Raw genomic sequence first — 24,005 nt, 5'->3', positions numbered from 1 at the left:
TTTTTTAACAAATAGGAGGCGTTTGAGTAGTCCCAATTTATTATGACTCTTCCTGACATCTATTGGCGAATAATAATACCTAAATATAATTTGCAAAAAACACAATTTATAAAAAAAAAAATAATAACAAAATACCGAGCAAAGCTCGGTCATCCAGATACTAACTATATATCCAAGCAGAATAATTATGAAGAGGACGCCAGTAAACCACTCAAAATTCAAGATCCGTCCCCTTCACTGTCACTTGATCAAATCCTTTATTGTCAAGAAGGAATTGCTATTAATCAAAAAGAAGAAGTGACACTCGTGGATTATCCTTGATATACGTTAAGCCCTTGATGCGCTTTGAGCTGGCACTCTAAAGGACAGATATAATACGAAATAAGGGGAGGAACACAGCTTAAAGTTAGCGATGTTATCACAAAGTGATACATTTTTTATGTCATAGGCAACAAATGAGCTGGTGGTTCGCCTGATGGTATGCACTATCACCGCCATGAACTTTTACAGAGTCCTTAGGTCTCTGCAATTGAATTCTAAGTAATATCGGGATAAAAAATTGCCTATGTGTTATTCCAGTTGTCCAGCTATCTACGTACAAAATTTCATTGCAATCGATTCAGTAGTTATTGCGTGAAAGAGCAACAAACACACACATCCCTACAAACTTTCGCATTTATAATATTAGTAGGATTAGTAGGATAGGAAACATGAATTTTTGTTATATCCGTCACCAAATCTGCTTTGCCTCACATCAGATAATTGTCTCAATGCTAATCAGCGGTGTGCGGTTCTCAAACGCCAAAGTGTAGGTAACAGCGCTCCCAGCGTGACCCAATTCCTACCAAAACATCGGCTCACAAACAAAATTATCTCCTACCCACAACTGAATTAACATTCTGTTACTCTCTCAGGCGTGTACGACCAATAAATGTGTGGGTGGTAAATGTTGTAACTGTGTAATATGACGATACAAAAGTGAATAAAAAGTCTAGTTGAATGAATAAATGTTTGAGTTTGAGTTTGAATTTAATATATATTGTCAAAATAAACAAACGCATTAGTGACTCGGGGCAATAAAATATCGCAGAATAGACAAAAACATAGCTATAAAGATAAAACTAGGTCGCATTAACGACGTAATTACCTTCATATTTTGGTTAAAAGCATCTAAAATTTGTTATATTTTGTATCTTTAATGAACGCTAACGCTGGTTTGATTTACGATCCAGCTGACGTCTTATTTCGCTTTAAACTTTAGTATCTGAATATACAATGACGTAAAACAACGGGGTTAATTATTAATATAAGGGTATATATAAAAATTTAATGCTTTCTAGACTTCATAGCTACATTATAAGACTATAAAAAGCTTTCTACAAACAGGTCACTGACGTTCTCACTATCTTAAAGTAACAAATAATTATTGTAATACAAATACTGTCATTTACTAATAAAATAAAGTTTTTAGTTTGTTTGTACTTTAAAGGCTCCGAAACTGCTGGTCCGATTTTGAAATTTCATTCATTAAAAGAAAGATACATTGTTCCCGAGTGTTATAGGATACTTTTTACCCACGAAATGTACTACGGGCGAAGCTGGAGCGATCAGCTAGTATTTATAAAATAATCACGACGTTGATTCTGCACATTAATTGTTTTTCTAATTTTCGATGATTCCATCGACTATTCTAGAAACTATTATTATTTTATTCATGTATTATTTGTTAGTAGATAGAAAGCCTAGCCAGCTAGCGACGTTCAAGCGCTTGTAAACAAAATAAAATGCCACTAATTGAAGACCTCCCTCATTTTTGGGTACGACTTAAAAACATGCTTATAAAAGAGGCGATAAGTTAAATTTTAGAGTAAAACTGACTTGACTGACGTATTAATTGAAATTACCGACACACCGACAACCAAAACACAGTTCCCAACTAGTTCGGTAATCAGTGGGTCGTATATAAGATGTACTTACTTTATTTTACGTTAATAATTTTTTTTTATTTCTTTTTTATTATTAATTACTAGGATTTAACAATTTGCTATATGCTCCCTAATATAGTTTAGGAAAGAAATCGGCCCATTAAGAGCGAAAATAAAGACAAGTGGAGAGAAGAAGTTAGTGGAAATAAATTTAGAAAGAGAGAAAAGTCTTTCTTTCTTTCTTTTCTTTCTTTCTTTCGAAATAAATTTACATGAAAGTCCGCCGATTTTGTCTATCTATAAATATATGTATAAATAATAGGTGCTCTAGCATGAAAGAAGACAGAAAGCCAGTTAAAAATAAGCTGAAAAAGACTAGTAAATGATGTAGTAAACAAAAACCAAAGACTATTCCACAAAGTTTATTCGACAGTTGTTAAAGTGTGAAGTATTTTCTTATAAATGAACAAATGAAAACACTTCTTCGAAAAAGTATTAAGGGAATTCTTTCGTCCACGATTTTCCTTGTGTGATTCACCCTCTGGTAAACGCATGCTTGTACCGTTGTTCGTTTCATTAATTACCGGTAATCCCAGCTGATTTGATATAGTGACATTTGTAATATTACAATCGGCTTTTGCAATATCAAATGCGTTAGTGTTTCTAAATACTGGCAGTTCAATCGATAGTGAGCATAAAGCCCTTCGAGACATTTTTACCATTCGCGGTTTTATATTGAATTACGTCAAAGAACCTAATTCATTTGCAAGTTTAAGTACGATTATATCTCTTATTATGTTTGTTCGGTGCTTTAACTGTAACAGTGATATTGAAGCTATAAAATTTTTTAACAGCACTATTATCACGCCAGCACCATAACTCTATATGCTGGTTTTTTTTGCCTTTTTTGGTTTTTGCCTTCCACACTCCTTTTTTATGTCATAGCGGGCAACTAAGCTGGTGGTTCACCTGATGGTAAGCGATCACCTCCGCCCATGAACATTCGCAGATGTAGTGCCTCTACAAATGTACTGCCCGCTTTTAAGGGGTAAAGGATAAAGAAAGGATTGACGACCGGATAGAAGGAATGTACTGGGAAGGGTGCCTGGAGGGTATTTTAAATACATTATTGCATTTGAGTCACTTTAATGCTACAAATATTAAGAATTCAAACGTAATTGAACAAAAACGCAAAAGAGATATCCTCCAAAAGGATTATTAAACTAGATAAATATATTTAATTAGACATAGCATCTTTTTTTTCGGTTACTATACAAGCGAATCCGCTTACTAAACCTTATATATCTCAAATCCACAACAAAGTAAAAGCTCGCTACAAAATTTCGAAATCCGATCATGAAAGTTTGACTCAATTTAATACGCCATAAATACATTTTATTGCTTCCAACACGATTTTGAGGAAATATTTTACGTCAATGAAATCGAGGGAACGTGATTTCGCTGAATATTCTAGGCTTTACACAATACGCTTATGAGCTTATCTATGATTAAAATTAAGCTTCTGTTTGTTTCACAATATATCATTAAATCGCAATTTTATTATCTTATACACGACTGTAATATAAAAATGCTAAACACGGGCGAAACAGGGGCGGACCACTTTTAATATTATATATGTTTAATTTTTTTTTGTCTAGTATATTTTGTGTCGGTAATGGTTGTCATCATCATCATCATCAGACCTTATATGTTCCTACTGCTGGGACACTGTTGGGAAGTAATCCACCACACTGGCCAAGTGCGTGTTTGCAGATATCACATGTCCTCAAATTCTGATTCTTTGACATGCCGGTTTCCTCACGATGTTTTCCTTCACCGTTTCGAGCTGTGGCGATGTTATCCACATGCGCAGATAAATTGAAAAATCAATTTATGCCTGCACGTTTGCCTAGTCTCAAACCCCCACCTTCGATTTTAAGTCCGAGGTCCTCGCCACTGAGCCACCACTGCTATATACTGCCCAAATTGCTGCAGTAGTTTGGGCTATAAGTGGATACTTGATATATCAGGCAGATCACCCTTACGTTTTGTATAACTAGTTGTTCGCCCCGACTCCGTCCGTGATACATTTTGTCATTCAGTGAAGTTGCAGCGTTCTAATGGTGAAAGAAGTTTCGAAATCGGTGCAGCAGTTTTTGCTTGAAAGCATTACGGACATACAAATCATTCCTCTATAATATTAGTATAGAAGACGTAATATACACAAGCAACAGCTGAATCTATTATAATGCTCCTCGGGCATATAAATTGCTTATTCTAATTCAAATTGAACGTCGATTCTGGTTAGATATGAGATATGGATTAAATTTTGGAATTATTCATGACATTTTAGCTTTGATTAAGACGCTACTACTAGCTTTAAGCCGTGACTTGGATCGCGTACCTAAAACTAAATAAATAAACTGCCATAGTGTGTGTGCTAGGATATACAAATAGATTTTTTTTTAATATTATAGAATCTAGTCATTTATTTTGGGTATCAAGTCAAAAAAAGAAATAAAATAAAATTTATTGTTTACAACAGTGTCGCCCGTGGTACGTATAAAACATATTAGGTCTATCGCACTCAGGGATTATAAAATAAACTTCACGTTTGTTTTATTAATGTACGTTGAACATATTATAAAACGTATACCGAATATTCAACATCGCTCAAGAGTCAGTTAGGCTAATCTTATTCAGAAAAAAATCTGTCACCTCGCCCTTCTCAGTCTATTCCGTCGGTAACTACGTTAAGTACGGCAACTTAACAATTGCTTAGCCTACCATTTCCGATGGAAATTGTACGAAATCATAGTTGCTACTTCATAAAATAAATAACCAATGAAAAGCTATTCCATATTGTGCCCTCAATATCATAACGTCAAACATTATTTATAAAAAGAAACCCTCCGGGCACTCGTCAGTACCCATTACATGTATGAGAGCAATCGGAGTGGCGTGTTTCAGAAACTCGTGATAGGCTAAAAGCATACCATTTTAGTTATCGATTCATAGACAACTGTTTGTGTTACCTATTTATTCTTTTTTCGAATATCATGGCTGTTCATAATGGTTGGTATTTTGTGTATTCTATTTTCAAATTTGTTCACAAATTCTCTTCTTCTTTTTTTTAAATGCGTGATAGGTCATTAAATTATCACTTTTCGAAATTTAAATGTATTCATAGTAGAGTCTTTTCTGTGTGAATTTCGGTCATGGCAGCCAGGCTCTACTAGAATTTTGCTCTACCAACTGTAGAATTGGTAGAGCAAAATTTGGATGTAGATCCAACATCGCTACTTTTTTCACCTCGCGCTGTTATTAATATGATAGATATTGGATCGGCCGGGCCGAAATGCTTGTTCTGTTTTTAAGAAAAGAATGCCCATACGCATACGCCCTCAGGGAAAGGGCTATGGGTTATGTCATACTGCCAATGCAATGTTCCGTAAATCCTTTTTCATACTAAAACATGCTCAACAAAACACGTACGAAGCAGTAAGTAACGATTTATCCACATCTATAAATGCTTATACGCAACAAACTATAGTGCGTTTTGACTCTACATTTTCCGAATGACGTCACACACCTTCGGTATATGATAAAGAATGAATTCTGATTGACACACAAAGGCCAGCTTTGGAGGCTTTCACGCGTTAATATTTCACGTTTTATTGTAACCGAGGTTTATCACGCGACTGTGCATTAATTAATTAGTCACGATCGAAATTAATCATGAATTATAATGGGTAGTAAATATAACTGGACATTTCTAGTGAGAATTATTAACTGTTCTTTTACGGCATTTGTTGCATTTTTGTCCAAATAAAATGACTTTAATATTGATTATTTGAATTCTTACTACTATTATATAAAAGTTAACTTTTGATGTCACTATGAAATGACTAGCTTAGAAAGACACTCTGGCTTCGCCCAGTGATCCAGTAGTTTATGATTTTAGCCCCTATAATGTTGCAAACTTACAAATTCACAAAATTACCTCTATAAAACATAAGTACAGATAAACTTTTAACACAAAAATCGTAGTAGACATCGTAGAAAGTCGTTAAAGGGAGCCTGTTTTGAGAAATTGAACTGAAAGGGGCTTAAATTGGTCATTCATTAGCGGAATAACGTAATGTACACACGAGCGAAGCCACTGGAAATAAACTAGTTTATCACACTTCAACATCACATCACACTTCACACTAATAATATAATGTGAAAGTTTATTTGTTTGAATGTTTGTGCGTCAATCATGATAAAACTATTGAACGGATTTTAACGAAATTTCGTAAACAGACAGAGTATGAGCTGTCTTGGGTGATAGGATACTTTTTATTCCGATTAAATGCTCCCTTGGGATAAAACAGGAATCTAGATATTCGGGCAGAGTCGAGACGAGCGTCTAATAGATAATGTTTTTACGTAAATTAAGTAAATCATGAGTATTTTAAACTGAAAAAAAAACACTTGAAATCAATAAACATGTCAAAACCATATAAGTTTTTAAAATTTCCAAACGTAGGTATAATAATCGTGTAATATCAAACGCAAGGAAATAGAACTTCTAAAACATTAAAGAACAAAGAGATAAATTTTGTAATTTCATTATTCTGTTTCAGGATCATTGATTTGAAAATGACGTCAGATAACGGACTCAATTCTCAGAGGTAAGAATCAATTAATTTTACTTTATATTAAAAAAAAAATCAATCGCTATTCCATTATTCTTAGTTTAGCAAAAAATATTTCTATCTAAGACATATCTCTACCTCAGCCATATACCTAAGGCATGACATTTTAGACAGAACCTTCAATATATTTCATAGACCGTAGACTCTTATAAGTATTACCATAATAATTCATGTATGTAAATAAATAATCTATATTCATGTATTGACCCAAATGACATCAATCCAATTCAATCGGTAAAAAGAAATGTACAAATAATACAGTCCCTTTGAAAACTATCATCATTTTTAATTTTTAGTTTTGTAGCGTGGAAATGCTTTATAAATGAGAATTTTTTTCAATTCTTTCAAAATTCCTCAACTACCTTCATTTTTGAAACGTCATTTGAAAAGCCCATAACACTGCACAAAAATTCAATAATAAAACGTCCACGTTTATATATCCGAGATATATTTCTTCCACGCTTCAATTTAATTACACTTCGTGTAATAAACTCTAAGTTCCTGATTGAGAATGTAATTAAATGGATGCATTCATTAAACTTAAGATAATGTTTCGGCTAGCTAATCTAAGATGTGGATACGGCGTGTATCTTATCTTACTAATTACTAGTACAATGTAGGATTTACTCATACAAATTGTTTTTAAAAGTAAACTGGATGGGCAAAATTTTATTTTGTAAATAGGTGAACTATACTATAGGCCTATATATGTATTTATTCTGCGATAGCTGCTTTAGTCTATTCGATTTTATTATTTTCTCTGTTCCGCGGTTTCACCCATGTCGTACATAAAAGGACTATCTAACACTGAAAGAAGAATTGAAAGATTTTCAAATCCGAGCAGTAGGTTCTGTGATAAGCGTGTTCATTAAACAAACAAACTCGACGACTTTATATTATTAATATAAATTTGGCATTTCAATGTGGACTCTTACAATTTGTGATGTTTTTTGTATTTTTGTAGCAAATTAGCTTCGTAATTATATAATCGATGTTTATTGTTTATTTACCAGTAGGGAGATGCATCAACCCACCAAAAAGTAAAAAGATTTAATTTTTAGTTTTATAGCATTGAAATGCTTGAAAATTTCCCTAATGAAAAGATTCTATTGTTTTTTATATGAGCCAGGTGAACCCTAAATGAAAGGCTAGTGTTGGTGGATGTTAGCAGACTAGCTCCTATCATTATATCATGCTTTGTTAAGTTTGAATCACAAAACCATACTTAGTTTTTCGCAATTCATTATCGTACCTTATAAATAACTAGAAGCGCCCCGCGGTTATATTATTCCAATTGTCCAGCTGTCTACGTACCAAATTTCATTGCAATCGGTTCAGTGGTTTTTGCGTGAAAGAGCAACAAACACACACACATCCTTACAAACTTTCGCATTTATAATATTAGTAGGATATCAAATTGCGGATATTACCAAGTCATCGGATATTACCACTATCATTCACACGTGAGTGTTAAACAGTTATTCAAAATCTCATTCCAAATATAGATATTTCATTATCATTGGCCCAATTTATACACTACTCTGAACACGAGGTGTGTTCAGATACAAATAGTTCCCGAGTAAGCCACTTTGCTCAACCCCTGTTGAATATTGAAATTGTTTAAAAGCCAAAAATATTGTTTGGTTAAAACAACGCCTAGCCTTTCGGCCACCCGTGATCCCGCCACGGTAATCGAATTTCTTCTACTCTTTCGGTTTTATGTGCCTAAGGGGCACCCCACCATGGGCACCATGCTAAGGTTTGGCAAAAAACGCGGGTTCGAATCCCGCCTCATGATCATTTTTTTTTCTATTCTTTCAAAATTTCTTATTTATAAAGCATTTCAAAGCTATAAAAGTAAAAATTAAATAATTATTTCTGTCATGTGTTAACGTTATATTTTTTCATGAGACTCAATAATGAGGTGCAAACAATAAGGTTATATCAAATTAAAAAAAGAAATCAGAAATAACATTTAATTTGTAATTATGCGGCCTCATTACACTGACAATTTTCTATGATTTTTATGATGAAATGAGTTTAAAAGATGGGGATGAAAATTTTTGCCTGCTGATGCGAGTATAGCATTAATTAAAATTCAATAAGAAACTGTTATTTGAAACAGATGCATAAATTTTTATTTATCAATACATATAGATTAACGAAATTCTCTTTCAGGGTGTTCAAGAAATCGTCCCCAAACAACAAACTGACTGTATACCTCGCATCCCGTGACCTGGTGGTGGAAAATGGAAGCATTGACAAGATCCAGGGGGTGTTGCATGTGGACGCTGAGAATCTCACCAACAAAAAGCTGTTCGGACAAATTACACTTACTTTCAGGTAAGTTTTTTGATTGATGGATTGAATTTTATACAAAGAACAAAGTTTTTTACAGTTCTTAATAACTGAATCACTACATACTGGAAAACAAAGTCACTTACCGCTATGTGTTCCTGTATGTTTATATCTTCAAAATTGCTTATCGGATTTTGATGCGGGTTTTTGTGATAGATGGAGTGATACAGGAGAAAAATTTATATGTATGTTACTTGCACTTGTGCGAAGCCGCGATGGTTTGTTTGCTATATAATAAAAATTGTCGGTTTGTAACAAATACGCGAAATTCTGATATCCCTTTTTAATGGCATAATGCTTCAGACTACATACATCGCTCTTACATAGTTATTTTACGTATTAACTTTTCTTTCCATCTTTCATTCAATTGGAACTATAATCTTATATATAAAATTCTCGTGTCACAATGTTAGTCTCTATACTCCTCCGAAACGGCTTGACCGATTCCTCTGAAATTTGGTAAGCATATTGGGTAGGTCTGAGAATCGGCCAACATCTATTTTTTATCCCGATATTCCTACGGGATACGGACTTACGCGGGTGAAACCGCGGGGCGCACCTAGTATACAATAAGTGTCTCGCGTAGTCAAAGGAAAAGCAAATTCCAGTGTTTTACGCGAAATTTTTCGTTTCAATAGAATTTACAGGATAAAACTAAAATGTCCTTATTCAGATCTCAGACTATCTTCTTACATCAAAAACAGTTCAGAGGTTTAGACCAGAAGAAGTTACCGCGACAAATAGACAGAGATACGTTTACATTTATAATATTAGCAGGGATTAAAATGATAATAATTCAGCACTTAAAAGGGTCTACATCACTATAGAAAATCAGGGACAAAGGCCTGGATAGTCAGCAAATGGTAACGATTATGGCACCTCGTTATGAGAACATTACCCCATTCAAGTACCTTCTTTATTTGCACTCTATTCAGACCCTTTAGCGTTACTGTAAATGAGATTCGTGTTTATTTGCGTTTTATTTACTTATAATCACTTTGAAATAAGATCTTATTTTCAAAAAATTCTTCATGATATATTTTAAATGTGTCTGCGTTCGTGTGTTGAATAATATGGAAGAAAAACACCGAAGAAGGGGAAACTTAATACATGAAAAATGAAACAAACAACATTAACATAGGCCATAGAAAACCGACGTTATCGTGTGGCATTCCATAAATATTTTTCGTTTGTTTGTTAAAAAAAGAATACAAACTATATAGAACTTACTTCAGACAAAATGTATGCGCTAGTATGCAAGTAATCTATATTAATTTTATGATAGCAACAGTCTGTCTATCTATCTGCCTATACAAGCTAAATCAAGCAATTACATAATGCTTGCAGATCAAGGCTATAGACTCCGGTCACACTTGGACTAGATTAGGTCTAAAGCATTAATAATAGAAAATAAAATAATAATGAACATTTTGGTCTGTAGTTTTACATAGCTAGTACATACACGTAACATTATCATTTGGATGACGCAAGCCCAAAAGCGTTGCCCAAAATTGACTAAAACACCAAGCGTTTGATTTTTACAAATGCAAATTAAGTAAAAGGAAAACAACTCGATGGACGCTATTGAAATAAAATAAGAAGCTATGACCTATATTATTTGATTCAGTAAGCAATTGATTGAATGGTTAGAAGCGCTACTAAGTATTCCACGAAGATAGCTATTGAACAATCATCATGTAGAATTCTTCAAAGTTCAAAGCCACATGAACTTTTTCAATCTTACTGGTCTTTCTGGTAACACAAATACAAAGAGACAGCACTTAATAAATCACTGCTAAATTATATTGCAAGTGAAAAGCCCCCAAGCAAACTAATTTATTGTTGTTTTGTAATAGGGCCTTCAGCTTCATCGATTATTTAATATAAAGTTGTTTTGATCGACGCATAACGAGGCGATCTGTCAATTTTAATGCTAAAAATGCTGAATTTAGCTTGTTTACGTAAAGTAGTGGCAGATAATTTTGTATATTCACAGTACATCGTCGTTTCGCTGTTTGACGCTGGATGAATTTACATAAACCGTTAATATTCATTAGAACTAAATGACAAATAGATTGCCGAGTAAAAAGTGACAAGGGTTGTTTCGTCCTACTCGACTTGCCTCGTGTTGAAATAGAAGTGGCAGAACTAATATCTCCATTAAAAAGTACTGAAATCGGTTCTTCCTTTAGCTTTTTCCTTTCCTTTTTATATATATATACAAGAATTGCTCGTTTAAAGATATAAGATTTAACCACAATACGCACATGTTATAAAACTCGATCTGATTTGCTTTCACGGCTAACCTGCAACTCTGAATAAAATTTGTAAGGAAAATTCAAAATAGTTGATGACCCAGAGTCAACATAGGGTACTTAAAAAAATATGTAAGACGTTAAATAGCAGATTCAAGAAAAAGGTTTTTGCACGTGATTGATCCGCAGGAAGAACTGCGGGACAGAACTAGCTAGATATCCCTAGAAGGTACACATTTACTCTTCTTTGGAGCGAAGCACACATCATCTTAAGCCACATAGTAGCTTACCAGTAGGCGAGATCGTGGCCAGGCGCTTCCCTATTAACCAATAAAAAAAATAAAAAAATAACCATTCACGACATTCGTTCACGACGATCTCAAATAAATGTATTTTCATTCGCAATATTTTCAAAGGTTTTCCGCACAGCGTATTTATTTTAGGAATATCGCGTCTGCCCAGCTCTGTTTATTTATCCTACGAGATTCGATTCGGAAGGCCTGTCGTGTGTTTTTTCAATATGAATATTTAATTGCCTAAAGAAATATGTCCGGAGGCAAGTCTTCTCTGATATCTGAATCGGTTCTTGTTTTGGTCAAAACGGCATCGTGACTGTTACATCAATAAAAGCGTATTTCGGGGTAAGTTTTTTACCCTGAAATTAAATTAAATTCCTTAAATGTAGGTGGTATTAATTATTCTTAACGAGAAAATAACGAGTCACGTGAATACATAAAACGCGAAGGTGACTGATTGTCTGATCTATATACGCACGGCCCAAAGTATCAGACCGATCCGGCTGAAATTTGGCATACAAATAGCCACTATGTAGGCTTCTACTAAGAATGGAATCTGAAAAATTTTGTCTGTCTAATTTACTGCCTGCGGGATACAATGGAAGATGAATATTTGTACCATAAAAATGTATTTTGACTTTTTTGTGGTACAAAATTTAATCCTGCAGTTTCTGAGATTAGCACATTTAATCAAACAAATTCTTCCGCTACATCTTATAATTAAGGATAAAAATATAACGTTGCATCAACTAATTGATCGTTACAATTATGAAATGTATGAAATTTCCACGGTCGGAGATATTTCCAATGTAAATTTAACTCATACAAATTTATAAGAGCTGAGATTCAAATTACTGCGCTTAAGTTCAGAGGGTAGTTAGTAAAAGAGCCGCAAGCGATTTAGACTCCATTCCTATTACGAGTAGATAGTGGAAGCGTAGCGTTCTGGATTCTACGAGAATAATCTAGACGATTCTCGACGGAAGATTTTGAAACGTAAAACATTGAAAGTTTTAAAAGTATTACACTGCCTAATGTTTATAATACTAGCTGCTCAGCTTTATCCCGTAAGAATGTCGGGAAAAAAAGTTGCCTATATGTTATTTCAGTTGTCCAGCTTTCTACGTACCAAATTTAATTGCAATCGGTTTAGTATATTTTGCGTGAAAGAGCAACAAGTACACACACATCCTTACAAACTTTCGCATTTATAATATTAGTAGGGCGCAGCTAGTATAAAATAATTACAAAAAAAAACAAACAACTTACAAAGTAACCTAAAATAATTACTTTTTCCGACCGATTTCAAAAAATTCTTTCACAGCCGGATATGTGCGTTATCTCCTATTGCTATGGGCTACATAAGAACAACGGACGAAGCCGGGCCGGACAGCCAGTCAAAGACATTCAAAAAGAAGTATCATTAACGCTAAGCCAATACACAAAACATTTTATTAAAATGGGCCATTGAGGTTCTGGGACATTTGAATAAATGGAAGGAGATAAAATACTCTAAACTTATTTCGACTCTCATTATGTTCCCCGTTCTAAAGTGGATTTATTCGCAAATCCAAGTTTTAATCGAGTCATAACATTACGAGTCTTTTTAGATGAATCTGGGATTTCTATAGATTTTTAGGCAAGTTATAAAGACTGGTATTTTAACACGTCTTTATTGGCTATATGTATGTATCCTTTCTGGTGACATTAAATTTATCAGTCTATCTATTAAAAAAAAACCGTCGATATCCGCTTTGAAGATCTAAGTGGACAAACATACATAGGGATAGACACGGGAAGCGACTGCTTTATACGATGTAGTAAAGTGGGGATAAGATGTGCTTCTCAGAAAATTAACAATATATAACACACTAGTAACTGTTTAAATGCTGGAAATTTTTTCACTTTCAACTGCGTATTTAAATGATTAAGTTAATAAAATAAGTGAATGTGTACGTAAATGTGTAAGCGTAAGTGTTAACCTATTGTCCTACAAATATTGTAATCCGAAAGTTTGTAAGGATGTGTGTGTATTTGATGCTCTTTCACGCAAAAACTGCTGAACCGATTGCAATGAAATTTGGTACGTAGACAGCTGGACAACCGGAATAACATATAGGCAACTTTTTATCCCTTAATTCCTACGGGATACGGACTTACGCGGGAGAAACCGCGGAGCGCAATATGCCATAATTCTGTTCCATGTATTTTCAATAGTCGAAAGAATATTAAATCAATACGTGTGTAGGCACAAATTTTGATTTTATTTCGTTGTTTGTTATAGGAAACCCTTTTTCGGCTCCCAATTTATTTCTAAAAGCGGCACTTCCCCTAGCTGACAGGTGATTTTATCTATTATTCGTTTATTTTTAACTTTTTCCATTTTGTTTCATCGTATTCTCAATTTTCCTGTCACTATTTCAGGGTTTCCCTAATAACCTATAACTAGACAGTATAAAGGAAAGTATATACGTATGCATTAATCTTTATACCCTCTCAACGGATTTTGATGGTTTTTTTCATAGATATAGTGATTCAAAGGAAGCTTTATATGTATAATAACATCTATCAAACTACTACGAATTTAACGCGAGCGAAACGGGCAATAGCTAGTTAGAAATAAAACAAATGTTATTAGATGGACGTTATAATGTCTTTGGTAGTTGGTGATTTGGGGGCACGCGGCCGGTTATATTAAAGACTAGCTGACGCGGTGATCTTCGCAACGCCAAAAACATTTTGTATGAAATATTAACCTTTTTTATCTTTTAAACCTTCCCTAGACTCTTATGAATACATCGAAACCAAAATTATCAATATCGGATCCGCCATTTTTTTCGCCATTCTCTAGTTTTAGCGAGACTGACGAACAGCAATAGATTTATATATATATATATATATATATGAAGGATAAGATTAAAAGAAAACTAGACTGACTTGTTCTAAAAATTGTAATAGCTGGCGAGCTGACCGTCAATTCATTAAATTACCGAAATTAAAATAATTTTCTACGATTATTTTCTACTAATTAGCGTCAAAGGCTAAATACGATTTTATTTTGGTCCGGTTTTCTGTCAAAGTATGGTACTGATTTTATGACAAATAATATTTTTATTCTTATCCTTATTAGCTACACATACTAACAAAGACTAACTGCAAAATACTGATATATTTCTTACACAAACATACATATAATTAGTGACTTGCAAACCATTTAAAAATATCATTGCCAAGCGACTGGAAGGAGGTAGGTACATTTTTATCTTTATATGACTTTTGTCTGGAGTAACAGATTTTGATGACACGTTTTTTATTTGAAAATTTGTCCCATTTCAATTTCTTACAACTTGAAGGTGTATGAGATTTTTAATAAAAATAATTATTGTAATAGGTTCAAAGGGTACATGGGTACTTAAAGGTCACGGAGACATGTAGTACAAAGTTCACCCACATGGAGTAGATGATTAGAATTCACTCGAATGTGTATTAATTCGTCAAACAAGGCGAAGTAAATCCACTTAATCCAGGTCACATAATTCTCTTGCGGAAAAATTAACACACACATACAAATACATATGTAGATATACAGCTATAGATTAAATAGTTTTCCAACGACATTCGCCTGACAATCACACGAAATCATTATAATTTATTGGTTCAGAAAATTGTAAGTAATTATGTCTGTTCGTGTGTGTGTTTAACAATCACACACACTTTTGCATTTATAATATTCGTATAATACAGATAAGATACTAAAAGTACTAGAAATATGTTAATTTTCTTAATAGTGTGATGTTTCATTATTGGATGACTATTTTGTATTAAGTTGACCTGTTTTATTTTCTATTCACACACGTGTAAGCGTATCTGTTTTCAAATATACATTCATCATCTCTATTTCCAAAGGTTTTTCTAGACTTAATGTTTTCTCTTACACTTTTCCTCAAAATAAACCGACATCATTACAGCGCAAAATTCTAAATATAAGCCTGTAGGTGGTATAAGCCTACTTATACGTATCGTGGGTGTATAGGAATCTTACAGAATGTAGAAATGTGAAACTATATTACGCTAGCAATCTTAGCGGAGGAAAAACTTTTTGGGTGGCAACACAATTAATTGTCTGTGACATTTGTTACGACCTTTTTTATGTCATATTTGGCTGGTGGTTTGCGCTTGCGTTTGCATACGAACGCGCCTTTGCGAATGTCTTCCCCACTTATAAGGGGGTATTATAAGGGGTAAGGGATAAGGAAAGGATTGACAACAGGAAGGACAGAATGATTAAACTCAGGCTAGTAAAGGAAACCGGCCAGTGACCAGCAATCTGATTTGGTTTTAGTTGAAAACAATTCATAGAAGATATTGAGAAATTCTCGTCTTATTTTTAATATAAATTATTTAAAATAAATTTAAAAAAATAATTCAATATTCTTTAAATATTTAACGTAAGATTGGGGCTACGTTAGCTATATATATGAATAAAAAGAACCCGATATGCTGGGTCCACCATAATTGATCTTCATAGCTCACCCAATCTATTAACTAGCTACTGCGATAAAGCAAACACATTCATACGTTATTATTTTTCGTGTTATTGCTTCTTGGTTATATGGTATATTTTATTGTACACTTAGTGGCTGTCATATTGTTAAAATGTATCTTCGTTTTATAAAAAATCTTTCTTTATCCTTTTTTTTTATGTCATAGTCGGCAATGGAGCTGGTGGGTCGCCTGATGGTAAGCGCTACCACCGCCCATGAGCATTTGGAGATGTGTAAGGTCGTAACCTTACGTCTTTTCAAATGGATTGCCGACTGCAAAATGGAAAGGGATTAGGAAAGGATTGAAGAGAGGAGTAAAGGAAAGGACTGGGAAGAGTAAGGAAGAGGATATAGGCCTCCGGCTATCCGCCAGTTTCTTTCATTTTTACGGCTTTGATGAGCGAACAGAAATGTTTGAACAATGTTTATAGGCCCCACTAGCTGTCGCTAATTTTATGATATCATTTTATAGGTTATGTTTTATGATACACGGTTATCGCGTTATGGTATATCAAAATGACATCTAAATATATTAATAGATTTGTATTAATTTATTACGTTTTAAACGTTTGGCTTCGAGAGAGTGTTTACAATATTGGAGCACTAGCTGCGCCCCGCGGTTTCACCCGCGTAAGTCGGTATCCTGTAGGAAAATCGGCATAAAAAGTATCCAATATGTTATTCCAGTTGTCCAGATGTCTTCATACCAAATTTCATTGCAATCGGTTCAGTAGTTTTTGCGTGAAAGAGTAACAAATCTATCCGTAAATTTGCGTGGCATTAGAATCACGTATGAACATCAACAAAATCTTATCTTATATCTTTAAACGAGCAATTCTTGTATATATATATATATATATATATATATATATATATATATATATATATATATATATATATATATATATATATATATATATATATATATATATATATATATATATATATATATATATATATATATATATATATATATATATATATATAATTGGAATCTCGGAATCGGCTCCAACGATTTTCATGAAATTCATTGAAATTTAGTATATGGGGGTTTCGGGGGCGATAAATCGATCTAGCTAGGAATCTTTTTTAGAAAATGTCATATTCGTGTTTTATCGACTTAAACTTACTTTTTTAACAAATAGGAGGCGTTTGAGTAGTCCCAATTTATTGTGAAAAATATGATTAATATTTCATCATTTTATTAGTATGTAATTCGTACTTAAATATAATTTCCAAAAAACACAATTTATAAAAAAACAAAAAAAAAAAATACCGAGCGAAGCTCGGTCATCCTGGTACTGAAGTATTTATATGACATACATTTACTGCGTTCCAACGAATAATTGTAATACATTTAAATGGTTTATTTAGGAAACATACATCTGTTGTTGACATGTAGACGATTCGTGTCACATTACAATATCATGCAAGCATACTAAATATAATTTAGATTACAAAAACCACATTTGTTTTCGAAACCCTAATTAAAGCGACATGCTTAATTTATTATCCTTTTAGAAATTAAAGACTTTTAAATGGATTTTAAACGCGATTTATTAATTATGTTATTTCGAACCCGTCGCTTCGAACACTTTACAGCGACCGTTGTCATGGGGAGACTGAGCAAGCTATAATGAATAAATCGCGTTTAAAATCCGTTTAAAAGTTTTCAATTGCTAAATGTATAATACTCGCGTAAAATCAAACACAAGAAAATATTATTATCCCTTAATACCTAGTATTGAAACAATTTTCTATTAGCATTAATCGAATCTTAAAGATAGAAGTTTTTTGCCAGAGTATAATGTTCCAAAAAAACATATATTGCAGCTTTTTATGGTGAGAGTCAAGGGGTTAATATGCGGGCATGTTACTGCCTACATCTTGGTTTATTTACATCAGGTACTTAGTAATTTTTTCACTCTTCATGACATACAATATTAGCTGTGAATCACTCTCTCTAGGCGTCCATTTAATACAAATTTATTATGACCTTTTAACTGAATAAAAGATAATGGACAGCGCGAGTCACGGAACCATTTCAGCTTTATTAATAACTACCTGCGCCCCGCGGTTTCACCCGCGTAAGTTTGTATCCCATAAGAATATCGGAATAAAAAGATGCCTATGTTTCATTCCAGTTGTCCAGCTATCTACGTACCAAATTTCATTGCAATCGGTGACGTAGTTTTTGAAAGAGTAAGACATACACATACACATACATCCATGCTCACATACTTTCGCATTTATAATATTAGTAGGATAGGATAGACGAACATTCAAACCGTAGTCAAGCCTTCTCAGAAACGGTAAACATATATTATATAAACTACCTGTAACTACTCGAAATTCACAACAGAATAGTAAGTTTTGTGGTTTCCGTGGAAAATGAGGACTAACGTTGAATATACGGATGCACAGATGTATCCCAGTATTTTATGTAGTCATTATTATAGCTCGAATAATCCACGTATTCAACTAGTTTCGGATCCTGGTAAATATGTTGAACCAGTGTAGGTGACCTCTCTGTTGTATTGCTTCTGCACATGCATAGAGGTCAAGCTGTAAGTTCAATGTTTTTGTTCACCTTAATATATATAAATTACTTGTCATGTTGTTTATCTGCGATGGACTCTTAAACAACTCAACCGTTTTTAAATAAATCTGAAAACCATGTGCAGTTTGATCCAACTGAAAAGATATTTTTTTAATATTTCAAATGAGGCAAATAACAACCCGGTCGGAGTCGGGACGTGCAGCTACTTAGTTTATAAAAGTGTATAACACCTTTAACTTTATACTGTATACTACACACACTTTATCTTGTCTATTTTACGAGTTTAATTATATTCAAAAGTAAGTGTACTAACCTAATATAATATAAGAAACATTCTCCAAAAGCATTAGTTTATACAAATTTGATGTGTTATTTGCTATCTTTTAAAGTATGTCAATTTATTCAATTTAAATTATATTTAAATTTTACAGCTTGCAAAGTAAATAATTCGATTTATAAATAGCAATCAAGTATTTTTACAGAACCTTCTCATGGATAAGTAATGAACTCTAATATATTAATAATATTACAGAGTGAAAGTTCGGTATTTTTAGAAGTTTGAGACATTTTTATTCAATTAATTCGGGGCAAGATCGAAAAATTATTCTTAAACTCTTTCCTATCTTTGAGGTTGTTAGGTACAATTTTAATAAGATTGGATATACATTCATTTCAGTATTATTAACCGGCCAAAGTTTGAACAAACGACGTTTTATATCCTACTAATATTATAAATGCGAAAGTTTATAAGGATGGGTGTGTGTGTTTGTTGCTTTTCACGCAAAAACTACTGAACCGATTGCAATGAAATTTGGTACGTACATAGCTGAACAACTGGAATAACATATGGGCAACTTTTTATCCCGATATTCCTACGGGATGCGGACTTACGTGTGAAACCGCGGAGTGCAGCTAGTAATTAATAATTAAATGTATAATGGTGGATGTACACTAAAGCATTAACTTGTATCACAACGTCGCGCATTTGTCGTTTTTTCGTCCCTCAAAGGCCTACAACACACCACCAACTCTCGCTTTGTAGATGCTTATGGGCGGCGTCATTCACCGCTTACAACCCGGTGACGCGCCTGCTCGTTTGCCTGCTATTGTATAAAAAAAAGCACGACGTACAATGTTTTGTTACCTGCTTGAAAAACCAGTGAGCGCATTGATGTAAAATTTCACCGAACAAACGCGCGTGACACAACGCTATTGCAAAAGGTCTAAAACAAAATTTTACTTTGAGGATTACGCTGAGTAGAGATTCGTGCATTCGCAGATAAGTATCGTTCCTCCGAACATGGAAACGCTTTCAGAAGATGAGCTTTTACCTATATTTTGTCATTCCTAACATCTCTAATGCACAGTCAACTTCACATGTATAAACATATACACAAACCGTCCGCCCCGGCTTCGCCCGTGGTACATATATAGCCTAAAGCCTTCCTCAATAAATGGGCTACCTAGAACTGAAAGAATTTTTCAAAACGGACCAGTAGTTCCTGAGATTAAACAAACTCTTCAGCTTTCAAACAACCGTTTAAACAAACTCTTCAGCTTTATAATATTAGTATAGCTAATTGATATATCTCTTATGCCATAGATATGGTCGAGAGGACGAAGAGGTGATGGGATTGAAGTTTTGCAATGAAGCAATAATGAGCCTCGTTCAAATATGGCCGCCGCACTGTAACCACGAGCGAGAACCGAATACACCGCTTCAGGTAAACAAACAACAGACATTCGTTGTGCTTATTTATGTCATTTCAATAAACTTATTTGGAATTTTACGTGGTCTTCATCTGATGATGACCTGAAGGAATATGACGACCAACTTTTATATTTAAAAACACGTAGCGAGATAAATGTAAAGAAAACGAATTTTGCAATATATTCCACTTGTGTGAATTTTGCTATTTTATGAATAATACGTGTATTTATTTTTAACGTTATTAAATTTCAAAAAGCAGTGGTGGCTCAGTGGTGACAGTCTCGGACTTCAAAATCGATAAGTCGGGGTTCGAGATCGGGCAAACATGCAGGAAATAAATTGATTTTTCAATTTATCTGCACATGTGGATAACATCACCACTGCTCAAAATGGTGAAGGAAAACATCATGAGGAAACCGGCATGTCCAAGAATCAAAAGTTCGACGACATGCGACATCTGCCAACCCGCACTTGGCCAGCGTGGTGGATTATGGCCTGAACCCTAATAGGAGGCCTGTGTCCCAGCAGTGGGAACATATATGGGCTGATGATGTTGATGATGTTATCAAATTTTATGCATTTTTCCAGGATGCGCTTATAAAACGTTTAGGCGCCAACGCATTTCCGTTCCATCTAGAATTGACACCTCTAGCGCCGCCCAGTGTACAGCTGGTGCCGGCCAAGCAGTACCATGGAGCACCTATCGGCACCTCGTATGATGTTCGGGCTTATATTGGTGAGCGATATTCTTAGATTTCATAGATCGAGAAAGTGCAGCCATAAAAGAATGAAGCCTTGAGTCCCCTTTTGGTATATAGCATAATTAAGTCTGCTTTAAAAACCAATATATCCACATTACCCTACTCCCACCAGCGGAACGAGCAGACGAGAAGATATCCCGCCGCAACACAGTGCGCATGGGCATCCGCGTACTACAAGGAGCTGGCCGGCCGCAACGCCCCGCGCTCCCCGCGCCCGCGCCGCCACACACCCTCAGCGCGCTCGCACACCACAACGTGCTCAGGTCAGTAGATACTATAGATATATAGATACTTCATATCCAGCCGCAGTTGATTTAACATCCCAGATGACAAACACATATAGAAAAAGCACGACAACTGGAGGAGTGACGAGACGGCAAACGAGTTAAACACTAGGCTAACTCGCGCTGAAAAGCAATTAAAAACACTAGCTTTCAGCAATAACGTCTATAATCCGTTTCACTATTCTTTTGACGAAATCGGTTAAATTGCTTTATCGTAAAAGAAACTTTATATCTTTTTGTGTTACACAAATGCAATCCTAATCCTTCAGACATTCCGCAAATAGACTTTCAATAATACATTTTCAAAATGAACAACCGTGCACTAAAATTTTGTCCACAAATATTTAAAACACTCCTCACCCACTACACATCTATTACCAAAACAGTATTCAGAGCCTTATTAATAATAATAACGTACCCAACATAAAACAAACAACTATAATAAAGTTCAGTTCAAGAGCCAGGGCCGCCCTGGGTGATAGCTAAGTGCATTTTGTCATTATATTTACACTAAAAGGTATTCCTAATGAGGTGACTGGCGGGTTCTTGGGAAACCGCTAACACAAGCTATATAGCTATGATAAATGTACGTTGTATATAAACATGTATAATGAGATTAATTGTTAGAACTATATATGCTACGAGTGCCCATATAGAATGGTACTAAATAGAAGTAATGATTATAGTTCATAATTCATATCCATTAAGGATTATATTCTACGCGCGTAAGTTATTCACCCGCGTAAGTCTGTTTCCCGTATGAATATCGAGATAAAAAGTTGCCTATATGTTATTCCAGTTGTCCAGCTATCTACGTACCAAATTTCATTGCAATTGGTTCAGTAGTTTTTGCGTGAAAGAGCAACAAACACACACACATCCTTACAAACTTTCGCATTTATAATATTAATTAATAGGATAGTAGGACTATAACGTTTAAACATAAACAACTTTAAACAAAACACTTATATTATAGAACTGTTCATAATATAATTTAATTCATAATACAAACGAGAATCAGAAGAAAATTATACCGCATACATATTCATAAGATGAAATTAATCATGGAAATGTTAGCTTTAGGGCGCGAAGCTATGTACGTGAAAAATGTAATTTCCTTATATTTACGAGACGGGTATCACGAATTGGTTAAAGCTAATCCTAAGAAGGTGACTGTTCAAATTAAACAAGCACGTTACATTTTTTCATTTCTTTAACCTAAAATTACCAAAGTATTCATATTTTATTATTAATTTGAGACAATGCGAACATCTTGTTAGATTTTCTTGCCCGAATGCACAAGAAGAATTGAGTTATATTTTTCCCGAGTGTCTGTATTTCTTTATTTGCTTAAATAACGTTTATTATACGAAGAAAATATATAAAATGTAATTGTACCTTGCAGTAAGGTGCTCAAGATAAAAACCGTCGTTTAGGGACCAACGTATATTACTTTTGTGAAACTTTTATTTCGCTCAGAGAACATTAATTTTTATTTCTTTGACAAGCACTGTAGCGTAAACGGGTCCATGGAATTCAGCTACAGAACGTTTTAATTATTCAAGTGATAATAATAGATACAACAAATTACCGTGGTTTTCCGTATTTTTAAACTTCTTATATCGTCCCTGGACTGTTATGAATGTATCGAAATCGAAATTATCAAAATTGACTCTGCCATTTTTGAGTTTTAGCGAGACTAACGAACAGCAATTGGTTTTTAAAGGTATGATATCTTTAATTATGTTTATAATAGTTGGATATTTAGAACTTAAACCGCGCAAACAATATTAAACGCAAATAAACTGGGCAAATAAGCTACCTCATATGTCTAACACAATATGTAACTATGACAAAGATCAAACACAATTAATGCCGCGCGGAATTTCGCTTCGCTAGCTTTTTGTTCGCTACCGCAAACAGCAGTTATGTGTCAGTGCGTTTAACGTTGTGCTTAATAGAAAATTTTAACAGTATACAGTTCAAAGTGAAGTTGGTTTTCGAGTGAATATATTTATTACAGCCAATTTTAAGGAAATCTTTATCATAAAAAGCCCTCAAGATATGCAATTTTTCAAATTATAGATGCTATAATTGTATGTTGTTAATAAATTTAACGCTTGAATAAAGATAATAAAATACACTGCACATTTGAACTTTACAAGCTAAATATACCTTTCTTGGTTATTTGTAAAGACAGCTGGACAACTGGAATCTTATATATAAAATTCTCGTGTCACAATGTTAGTCTCTATACTCCTCCGAAACGGTTTGACCGATTCCTCTGAAATTTGGTAAGCATATTGGGTAGGTCTGAGAATCGGCTAACATCTATTTTTCATACCACTAAACGATAAGAGTAAGGCAGAACAGCGTTTGCCGGGTGCAGCTAGTAACATATAGGAAACTTTATATCCCGATATGTCTACGGTATATGGACTTACGCGCGTGAAACCACGGGGTGCAGCTAGTAACAAATATAACTAAAATAATAAAAATCGATCACAGAGAAGTTTCGCAACACTGTGTTTTATACATAGTCCAAGAAAATGGGTAGGGTAAATGCGAATTTGAGATTAAAACTTGAATTTTTGATATAATTTACTTTGAG

General features: G+C 34.1%; 1 protein-coding gene across 2 annotated transcripts in view; it reads left to right on the top strand.

Moving 5' to 3' along the window:
- The window catches only part of LOC119830221 (arrestin homolog), a 53,500-nt gene that overhangs the window by 12,534 nt on the left and 16,961 nt on the right, over positions 1 to 24,005 (top strand). The window contains exons 2-6 of one of the 2 annotated variants that reach the window (XM_038353153.1): positions 6,554 to 6,601; positions 8,804 to 8,968; positions 20,242 to 20,362; positions 20,938 to 21,085; positions 21,223 to 21,373. In XM_038353153.1, the coding sequence (XP_038209081.1) occupies positions 6,570 to 6,601; positions 8,804 to 8,968; positions 20,242 to 20,362; positions 20,938 to 21,085; positions 21,223 to 21,373 (617 nt within the window). In that variant the 5' untranslated portion in view covers positions 6,554 to 6,569. Of the gene's footprint in view, positions 1 to 6,553; positions 6,602 to 8,803; positions 8,969 to 20,241; positions 20,363 to 20,937; positions 21,086 to 21,222; positions 21,374 to 24,005 lie in introns of those variants that run through there. The other variant, XM_038353154.1, reaches the window with a different exon arrangement.

The sequence above is a fragment of the Zerene cesonia genome, chromosome 11 (genome assembly GCF_012273895.1).
Source record: "Zerene cesonia ecotype Mississippi chromosome 11, Zerene_cesonia_1.1, whole genome shotgun sequence".
NCBI lineage: Eukaryota > Metazoa > Arthropoda > Insecta > Lepidoptera > Pieridae > Zerene > Zerene cesonia.
The sequence above is the reverse complement of the archived record's forward strand: the minus strand, read 5'-3'. Positions and strand labels throughout refer to the sequence as shown.